The sequence below is a fragment of the Rhea americana genome, unplaced genomic scaffold (assembly GCF_003343005.1).
Source record: "Rhea americana isolate MKP2758 unplaced genomic scaffold, rheAme1 scaffold_175, whole genome shotgun sequence".
Classification (NCBI taxonomy): domain Eukaryota; kingdom Metazoa; phylum Chordata; class Aves; order Rheiformes; family Rheidae; genus Rhea; species Rhea americana.
This window is the reverse complement of record NW_028185872.1, coordinates 1,634,980-1,644,524: the sequence shown is the minus strand read 5'-3', so window position 1 is coordinate 1,644,524 and position 9,545 is coordinate 1,634,980. Positions and strand designations below refer to the sequence as shown.

The 9,545-nt window shown below is 40.9% G+C and overlaps 2 protein-coding genes across 4 annotated transcripts in view; one reads left to right on the top strand and one right to left on the bottom strand.

Moving 5' to 3' along the window:
* Positions 1–238, bottom strand: part of RPS6KB1 (ribosomal protein S6 kinase B1) — an 18,261-nt gene extending 18,023 nt beyond the window's left edge. Inside the window, exon 1 of the mRNA XM_085301353.1 lies at positions 15–238. Coding sequence (XP_085157479.1) covers positions 15–86 — 72 coding nt within the window. The 5' untranslated portion in view covers positions 87–238. The remainder of the gene's footprint in view (positions 1–14) is intronic.
* Positions 239–510: 272 nt separating this feature from the next.
* TUBD1 (tubulin delta 1) lies at positions 511–9,120 on the top strand. 3 transcript variants are annotated; one of them, XR_014895376.1, is made up of 11 exons: positions 511–610; positions 928–1,139; positions 1,788–1,982; positions 2,587–2,734; positions 3,173–3,389; positions 4,037–4,268; positions 5,056–5,220; positions 5,932–6,072; positions 6,638–6,821; positions 6,916–7,019; positions 7,834–7,917. XR_014895376.1 is itself a non-coding variant. In XM_085301351.1 (10 exons), the coding sequence occupies exons 3-10, from the start codon at positions 1,811–1,813 to the stop codon at positions 7,934–7,936; spliced, it is 1,362 nt and encodes a 453-aa protein (XP_085157477.1). In that variant the 5' UTR covers positions 511–610; positions 928–1,139; positions 1,788–1,810; the 3' UTR covers positions 7,937–9,120. The 3 variants fall into 3 exon arrangements, 2 of the variants coding, with proteins under 2 accessions (XP_085157477.1, XP_085157478.1); XM_085301351.1 differs by lacking the exon at positions 6,916–7,019 and having other exon boundaries at positions 7,834–9,120; XM_085301352.1 differs by lacking the exons at positions 928–1,139; positions 6,916–7,019 and having other exon boundaries at positions 7,834–9,120.
* The last annotated feature ends 425 nt before the right edge of the window (positions 9,121–9,545 follow it).

The following is a 9,545-nucleotide window of genomic DNA, read 5'->3' as shown; positions in this document are numbered from 1 at the left end:
CTCCCCCCTCTCACCCCCTCCTCCAGCTCCTCGTCCGAAGCCGCGTCCTCGGGCTGGTCCAGGTCGATGTCGAAGACGCCCGCCATAGCGCCGGTGCGAGCAGCGGCGCCGCCGCCCCTTCCTCGCTGTGCTGAGTCCGCGGGGCCTGGGCCGCCTCATGGGCCCGCACCCCCCAACTCCGCCACGGCCGCCATCGCCGGCTGCCAGGCCTCAGCGCGCCTGCGCCCCCGCCCCGACTCCGGGCACCGCGCAGGCGCACCGCCTRGCCCGGCGGTGGTGGGGGGCCGCACTGAGCATGCGCAGCGGGCACCCCGCCGGGCTGCGCGGCTCGGCGCCGCAGCGGAGCATGCTCAGTTCGCGCCCCTTCTCCCTTGCTCCCGGCACGGAGCGTGCGCAGAGGACACAGCGAAGCCTCTCGCTGCGAGCATGCGTACTATGCTCYGTGAAGCCCGCGAGCCTGACCCTTGCCTCGAGCTGCCCGAAGCTGCCTCTGAGCATGCGCGAAGCGGGTCGTTGGAAGGCGCGTCYCGGGCCGAAGCGGAGGGCTCGGGGAGGAAGGGGCGCGCGCATGCGCCGTCAGGGCGTGAGCGCCTCCGCGCGGGGCGCCGAGGTCAGCTCTGAGGGGGAGCAGCCGGGGCCAGGGGCGGCCGGGGCGCTGCCCGGGCGGGGAGCAGCACCGCGGGGAGGGCGGCTGTGCCCGCGGGGAGGTGCGAGCGGGCGTGGGCCGTCAGGGTGAAGCGACTTTGGAAAGGGAGAGGGGGCCGAGCGAGGTGGGCAGCTGCGGCAACATGGCGGGCCGGGCCTGTGGCGTGAGGGCGCGGGCGGCGGCCGCCCTCSGGCCACGCGTCGCCGCGAGTCCCCAGCCGCTGCGGGCCTGCGCCAGGGCGATTTGTGAGGATTCTGCTCAGCTGTATTTATTCCCTGCAGTGAGGAGCGAGYCTGACGCGCGGCCTGGTGTGGACGAGCAGAATCGCTGAAATCCAGCACAGGAAGGAAAAAAAAAAAAAATAGCACGTAGCTGCCTACAAAGTGCAGCAGGATCGAATTACGGCCACCGGCAGTTATCCTAGGAACACTGTTACAGACGTGCTGTGGCACAGCTGGGACAGTAATGTAAAGTAGGAGCCCAGAATAATGATGTGAGTTCAAATAATTGACTTTGTCATTGTGGAAAAAGAAAAGAAWAAAAATRGAAGAGTGAGAAACCACGGTTACTATAAAAACTGAGTGGAAAAAGGGTCAAGCATACCAGTATCATGTCAAAAAAATTGCCTCTATGGTTGGAGAAAGGTGAATGCTCTAGGGGATTCTTTTGTCACTTCAGCTGATTTTGGCATCTGGCCCATAGCAGTAGGCAACTGGAAATCAGCTGGCTTTGCAAACAGGCATCACATTTCTAAAGGCATCTAGTACTTTCTTAGTATGTTTATTATCATCTGAGGGCTTAACTGGATTTCTAATTAGCTTTTTTTTTTTTAACTCCGCTTTACTAAGCAGAACTGAGAACACAGACTTGACCTTGCTGTGCGGTTGATTTCAGTTCTGTTAAGATATATAACAACAGTAAACAGACTTTAAACAGTCACCAGCATTTTTTTTTAGGCATTCAGGATAAAGTGCTGACAGACATAATTTCCCCAGGAACAGCCAGTTGTGGTAGCATTGGCTTTTTCTCCTCACTAGAGTTGGCAAAAGATGCAAAACTGATCAGGAATCTACCTGAAAGAACTTTTTTTTTCTCTCTCTCTCTTCCCACAGTAACTAAAAGGTGTACTTTTCCTTTCCAGGGTTAAATACAAAGTGAGTAAGAATGTCAATAGTCACAGTCCAGCTTGGTCAGTGTGGCAATCAAATCGGGCATGAGGTGTTTAATGCTATCTGCAGTGACGTCCATGGCACGCATGGATTGTGCTCCAAGAAGGAGAATGAATCCTACCGTGATGCTTGCAAGGAACGCTTTTTCAGTGAGGAAAAATCTGGAGGTACAGCATATAAGGACTTTAGTTTCCCATAGAGGGTTTTTTTTCCAGCATAGTATAGATAAGTGTACAAAAATAATACACGCTATTACTTCTGTTGAAGAATGAGCTTTACTGTCATTCTTAAAGAATTGTCACAACCATCTCCTCAGGAGGTCTCTTCCAAAGACAAAACCACAGTGCAGTAAAGCACTTGAGGCCACAGAACAAGCATTCCAATAACAGAGCTGGAAGCTGGGCTACATATGCGTAAAAAAATCTTTCCTTCCAACATCTCTGCTTTCCATTTTATATAGATCAGAACATGGAGCATGGTCATATCAAATCCCAGTTCAGTGTTATGAAATGAATGTTTTCTTTCATGGAAGGTCTCTAGAGTTCAGATCGCTCCTCTTTGGAACAATAGATGGTTTTCCAGAAACTTAGAACGTTGCCARGCTCTGCTTTCCACACCTTTATGTACATCAACTGTCACATTGAAGTTAATAGTTCAGTTTATATGGGTTGGAGGRATACAGTTTGGGCCTTAGTACAAGTCAGATCGTCTTATGTAAACAAATTCTAAGATATGCAAATTATTCTTAGTTTTATTTTTCTTCCTCCCCAGTACCTGTTGCCCGGGCTGTGCTTGTTGACATGGAACCCAAAGTAATCAGCCAGACCTTATCAATAGCTGCCAGGTCTGGCTACTGGAAGTATAGTGATCGGTCGCACTTCTGTCAGAAACAAGGGTCTGGGAACAACTGGGCAAATGGGTATGAACAATCATTTCAAACTCTCTTCACATAGCTGTGGAGGCTGATGAGCAGCCTAGACACTGAAGGAATGGTATTGCTGCAGGTGTGCGAGTACAGAATGTGTAACATTAACTTTTTATTTTTACAATAGATTAGCAGTACATAGAATAGCAAATTTTTTAACAGACTGCTTTTTGCAATGTGAAATTGGCATTTACAGTGAAGACTATTTTAGAACAGTGATAAATATATTAAAAAACACAAAGCAACCATAAGCACATTTTATAAACAGCTGTTATTTTGCTACACAGCTGAAGATTGTTTCCAAGAGGTAGAACTGGTGACACAGCAGTACGTTACATAACTAAAAAAGTGCGCTTTATGAGTAGGTTGATGTTATTGCTTTTATTTTAATATAATCTGCCATGTCTTGCTGCCTTCTCTCTTACTCGACAGTTACTCTGTTCATGGACCTAAACACAAAGATATAATCATGAATCTGGTACAAAAAGAAGCAGAGAAATGTGATCGACTCAGTGGATTTTTCGTAACAATGAGCATGGCTGGTGGTACAGGATCTGGCCTGGGAGCATTTGTGACCCAGTGTTTAAAGGACGCTTTTCCAGCCTCATTTATACTAAATCATGTTATCTGGCCATATGGAACTGGTGAGGTGAATGTCGTATGTCCCTGAGATACTCAGCAAAATTTTAATCGTAATTGTAAAAGAATAGCAATGTAAATAAACAGACTGTTTACTAGAAGTAAAACATAAAATGTCAGCAACTGAAAGAGGCTAGAAAAGAGAAAAATTTTACTTTTTGTAAGTTCAATATGACAGAAGGCAATACAGCTAATGAATTGTTTGCCTAATAGTTGATATAGATGGTATCACACAAGAAAAGAATATTTTAAAATTACCATCAAAATGTCACTAAAATCTGAAGCTAATAGCAATAAAAAAGTTTATACCTTAGTTCTTACATTAGTCTTAATAGAGTATCTTCGGAAGCTCTACTAGCTAATGAGAATGTTAGATTGTATGAAATGTTATGTAGCTATGATAGTATCTCAGTATTGTAATTGGCTCCAAGAGAGACTTTATTCTAGCATGCTTGGATGAACTGAGACTGACTACATGGTTTTAACAAGTCTTGCTCTTTGTGAGAAAGCTATGCTAGCTCCTAACCTAACTTTGGCAAAGAAAATGAATCACCTTCTAAACTATAACTATGGAAATTATAGTAGCCACAGGAATATAAACTAGAATGAGATGAAGTTGTTTGAATCTCAGTTGTGTGTATGGTTTTCTGCTTCCAGGTCATTGTTCAAAACTACAACTCCATTCTGACCCTGTCACATCTGTACCACTCATCAGATGCACTTCTTGTTCATGAAAATGATGTCATTCACAAGATTTGTGCTCAACTCATGACTATTAAACAGATCTCCTTCAGAGACGTAAATCAAGTCATTGCACATCAGCTAGGAAGTGTTTTCCAGCCCATTTACACAGCAGAAGGTGCCTCACACTATAGCAGAAGYGCATTAGGTATTTAACTATATTATAACTCCTAATGCATTCTCACACAGCTCTATAACAACCTTATTTTGTGCCTTTAAGTTCTCTTAGATACTACCCAATTTTTAATATAGGATAACAGAAGCAAAAGACTAAAGGACTTAGAAGTTCAGCCCCAATTTTGTAGCAGTCAAGAGTATAAACCCCTACTTCCAGTTTCTTTCATTACCAGAAATCCCTCTGTTTCCCCTTTTTTGAGTTACTACTATCACCCTTGTAATGATTTATATTTCAGAGGAAACTTATGCAGGGCAGTCATTTTTGCAGTGGGTTTTGTGTTAGGTTGGAAGTTTATATTAACTTAAACCAAATGAAAGGGTTGTGTTTAGCTTAGACAGAAGGTAGGGTAGCATACAAATTGGTGGCAACAAGGCACCAATTTGTATCTTTAAGGAMAAATTATATTGCAAAGGGATGTGCTTATAAAAAAAAACCCTTTTGTTTATGCCTGTCAGTCTTTAGCGGCGCATAAGGCCTTCAGATTTTGAGCAAGACAAGCCTAAATTGTAAAATAAAAGCTACTAATATGCTTACGTAAAACTCAGTAGAATGTAGGATGACTTTGCATTATTTTGTCTAATGCATGTGTCCATATCTATCAAAGTTATGGAATAGTATGTATCCTGCATTGCTTCTTACCTTAATTACTAGGTCTATGTAAAATTCCTCATTCTCATCTCACTCATTCTCTCTCACRTGTCAACTAACCTATGCAGTATTTTTGGCAAACTTGAGCAGTTGTTGCTTCTTTTTGCAGGAGACTTAATGGAGACCTTAGTTCCACATCCTGAATTCAAGATGTTGGGTCTTCGTAACATACCTCAGATGCCTGAAAACTCCCTAGCATACAGCACATTCAGTTGGCCTGGGCTCATCAAACATTTAAGACAGATGCTTATTGCTAATGCTACAATGGAGGAAGGTAAAAAGCATTCGCTCATCTTCAATATCCATCACTATTTAATTTTCTACAGCTGAAATAAAGCTTACTGTTTTATGGCACTCRATAACTAGCTTATTCAGTTCAGAAAGGAGCTGCTACCCTCAGACAGCAGGAATTTGCCTMTGCATAGTCAGCTGCTCCTTTAGCTATTCACTCAGCTGCCACAGCAGCTCCCAGTCTGCTCCTGTTTTTGCTCCCAGACATCTCAGTTAATTATAACTATTGAAAATATGCAAAACAAACCAACAGTTTTTTGACTTAATTTACATGATTCAATTGGAACATTCTTTGGATTGCTAGTTCTGCTATGCTTATGTTTGTTACACCATCTACTAATAGAAGTCATATTCTTAGCCTTCCCGTATCATTTACACAGAGAATTCAATATAGTTTCCAGTTATGCAAAGAATGGGATAGCAAATTGCTAACTACAGAAACAGTATAAATTTTCTCTGCTAAGATYAGTGACTAACATGCAATGCTTCGTAAACACTGATGGATTAGCTCTATTTCTCACCCAGAATTGTGTAATTGCTGCTTAATTAACATGCAGAAACTACAGACCCTAGTATGATCTTAGTTTGGGGCACAGTATTAGTTAACATCTGACTCTTCGGCTAGTCTGAATCTGTATTTCATGAAATATTAATTTCTTGTTATCTCTTCTTTGTTGCCAAAACCTCTTCTTAGGTATTGATTGGCAAGTAAGACCACCATGTCCAGGCTCCTCCATTCCCTCCAAACATTCCACAAGCAAGTCACTGCATTTCAATACTTCCATTGCCAATCTGGTTATCCTGCGAGGAAAGGATATGCACAATGTAGACGTAGGTGAGAAGGAATAATGCAACACCTCAGTAATTACTGTTTCACATCCAATTCTTTTCTTTGCAACAATTTCTAAYGACAGTGGGAAAAAAAACCCAAGACCACATGTTTGACTAGTAAGGTCACTATTTCCTCTGCAAACACCTTGTAATGTTGGGGCAGTTGTACTTACAAGTAAGATTTCTGTGTTTCCTGAAGCACTTCAGGGAAGGAGGAAGAGATTGAAGTCTGTATATGGGACAGGATTCTTGGCTATATTGTCTGAAAATATATTTAGTTGCTTCTGGAGTGACAAACATAGCTTGCATATGAAGTACCAACACAAGAGTACTCTGCTAGATAATCTAATGAATCTGTTTAAAACAATTACCTTTTAAACAGGCTTACCATTTTTCAGATTTTTTTTTAAAGCTTGAACTGATCTGCCAAACACAGTAGTTGGGCACCTGCACTAATTAAGCCACATAGGACTACTGAGTTCAAGATGCAGTGGCTTTTGTAACTTTACRCTTGCTTCAGAAGTGTAACAAGTGTACAAAACAGAAGGGCTGTTTTGTTTCTGCTACAGGAAGTTTCCAAGATCCAGCACTATATACGTCATGGCTGAACCCCCAGGATGCTTTTAACCTGTGGAAAACACCACGAGCATTTAACAAGTATGAGAAGTCCGCTGCTTTGGTCAGCAATAGCCAGTTCCTGCTGAAACGTCTTGACGACCTTGTAGGAAAAGCTTGGAATATGTTTGCTTCCAAGTAAGCAAAAAAAAAAAAAAAAAGATACTTCATTTGTAGTTGCCAATGTCTTCACTGGGAGTAAAATCATTGTGAAAATTACTTTTTCTTTCAGCAAGGTAAAGTAATGGTGAATAAGCATGAAGACTTTTCCTGCACTTTAGAGGAAATGTCTTTATGCGTGAAGAACACAGAAGAGCACCCATGTTCTATGCATAAGTAAGGCTATATATTCTAGTTCTGTAAATTTGACACTTTCCTCAGTAATATCTCTCCTAAAAGTTAGACTTTTGTATTTCAGAATGACTGTTCCAAAAATAACACACACAAACTCTTCTATTGATTATACAATTTCTAAGTTGTATATAGATGTGTTTCACAATTCAGGAAACAAATTCTGGGTCAGTTCAAAACCATTTAAAGGTTTCTGTATTTTATAAGACTCATTTCTTTAGTTTCATTTTTCATTAGAATCCAGAGACTTGGAAATCATTGCCTCTTTACTTCCATCATCATGAGGCCAAGGCAACTGGGTGTCACAGCAGATACCTCCTAAACATGAGTTTCTTGCACAGAAATTTTGTGGTGAAAAGGAGGAAAGCAGATTCCACTAGCTCTGTTCCTAGTTTTACCACTTGCTACAAAAAACACCACTGATAAGAAGCTAGGTGTCTTGCCCACACAGAGTTAGACATTACATCTCAAATCCATAAATTACCTCTCTCATTTAATAATCACAGCTCCTCTCGTTGCCCAGTTAGCTCAAATCTGTTAGCTGCAATTTTGTCTCCGTGTGCATTGCTTAAAGTTAAAAACGCTGTATTTGAAATAAGTCATGGCATATCAGTCACTATGAATTACAAAATGAGTTCAAGAGATAACAGTAGAAACTAACCAATGTGGTTATGGAGTGGAAACTGATCTTTATTTGATGTTGTTACGCTAACCAACCCATAAAGTCTGATTTAATGTGTCAGATTCTTCATTTCTATGTTCTAATGTTCTTCATATCTTATGTGACTTCAACACACAGAGCCTATATTCACCAGTACACTAAATTTGGGATTGAAGAGGAGGACTTCCTGGACAGCTTCACAGCTTTGGAACAAGTTATCTCCAGTTACACCACGCTGTGATTTTGAAAAAAGGTTCTCAACTAAAGCTTTACTGCAAGAACACCGCACTAGAAGACCTTCTTGCATTAATCTCACAAAATTTCTAAGACTGTAACTATTTTTCAGTTTTGTGAGTAGTGTGTGTGTGTGTTAGAACAGTAAAAACTGAATCAGATGTGAATATATTCACATGGGCAGGTAATGATTCTATTTAATATATCTAATAAATAGCTATATTTTTCAATATGTTTGCTAAAGATTTCCTATAGTACAAGGATTTTCCTCTAGGCTAAACTCTCAGCATCTAAGCTAGCATCAACTAATGTATGATAAAAGTTAAATGGGCACATGATTAAAATAGTTAGGTATTCCTGATCTTCACATTCCATATTAACACTTTGCCCTAGAATACGTTGATACTGATAAAAATACATGGCATCAGAGTATTAATCCAGAGTCCATTTGGATATCATTCAAGGGAGGATACTCTGCCATCTGTTCCTGTACGTTGTAGTGGGCCTAAACTGTATTGTAAGATCTTTAACCTTGACAAAACATTGGAAATTCTGAACTAAAAAAAAAAAAAAAAAAATCTTAAAAAGCAACAACAACAAAACGAGTTCTTCATTTTCCAATCTTCCTTAAGTTATATTAGAGATTATAATGAATTGTATGCTTTTCTGGCATTTCACCCTGTCATGTTTCTGTTACTGTTTCCCCCCCCCCCTTTTTTTTTAATTGAATCTGTGTGGCAGATCAGCTATCTAGGCTATTTGTTAAGAGGCAAACCATAGGTTTGAGAGGCAAGACTACAATTCTTGCTCTTCTTTTTCTTCCTACAAATTAAGAGGAGGAGGTTTATTTATTTATTATGGTTAAACAGATTTGGGAAGAGAACTGCTGGTAGTATTCAGATGCAAGGTCCTGGAATATAATCTAATAAATATATTAGATGGGAGAGTTTTTAAAAATCTGTTTCAAAAAATTATACCACAAGGTGGTGCCACTGTGAAGCTGCAGACAGCAGAGATGCACTGAACTAGTTACAGAAAAAAGGATTGCAATAGCATGTGAATTTACAGACTGAACACACACATACTCCAAACAGAACAGATTTATAACTTTTCTGCTCTTATAAAGAGCATTCTTATACAATAGAATAATACAGAAGTATTGGGAAAAATAAAAGGTTCTAATACTCAGCATTCTTCTGCCTCTGTTAGCGTTTTCTTTTCCCCCTCACCATGCAAGTGTTCTTCCATAGAAATAATCACACTCAGTATTAAACAGGTATGCACAAAAAAAACCCATGCACACCCCCACCCCTTCCCATTCCCCCAGGGTCAAGGACTTTCCCCTTGAGAGCTGGTCAAAAGTCATTGTTTTCATTGTTTTCCTTTATGGCCTAGTGCATTTTTAAGCCAGGCTTTTGAGCTTTTAATTAAAAAGGTGAGCAAGCAAGTAGAATGATAGTAAATGCGTTAAAAGCATTTACAACATGGCTAATAAGATGACTGTGTAGAATTCTTGCCATATTAGGGAGTCTCACTTAAATTTTAAATCTTTAAACACAGATGTACGTGCAGAATTAATTCTGCTAGGCTTCAGTTAGAGGACAGCAGACACTGGT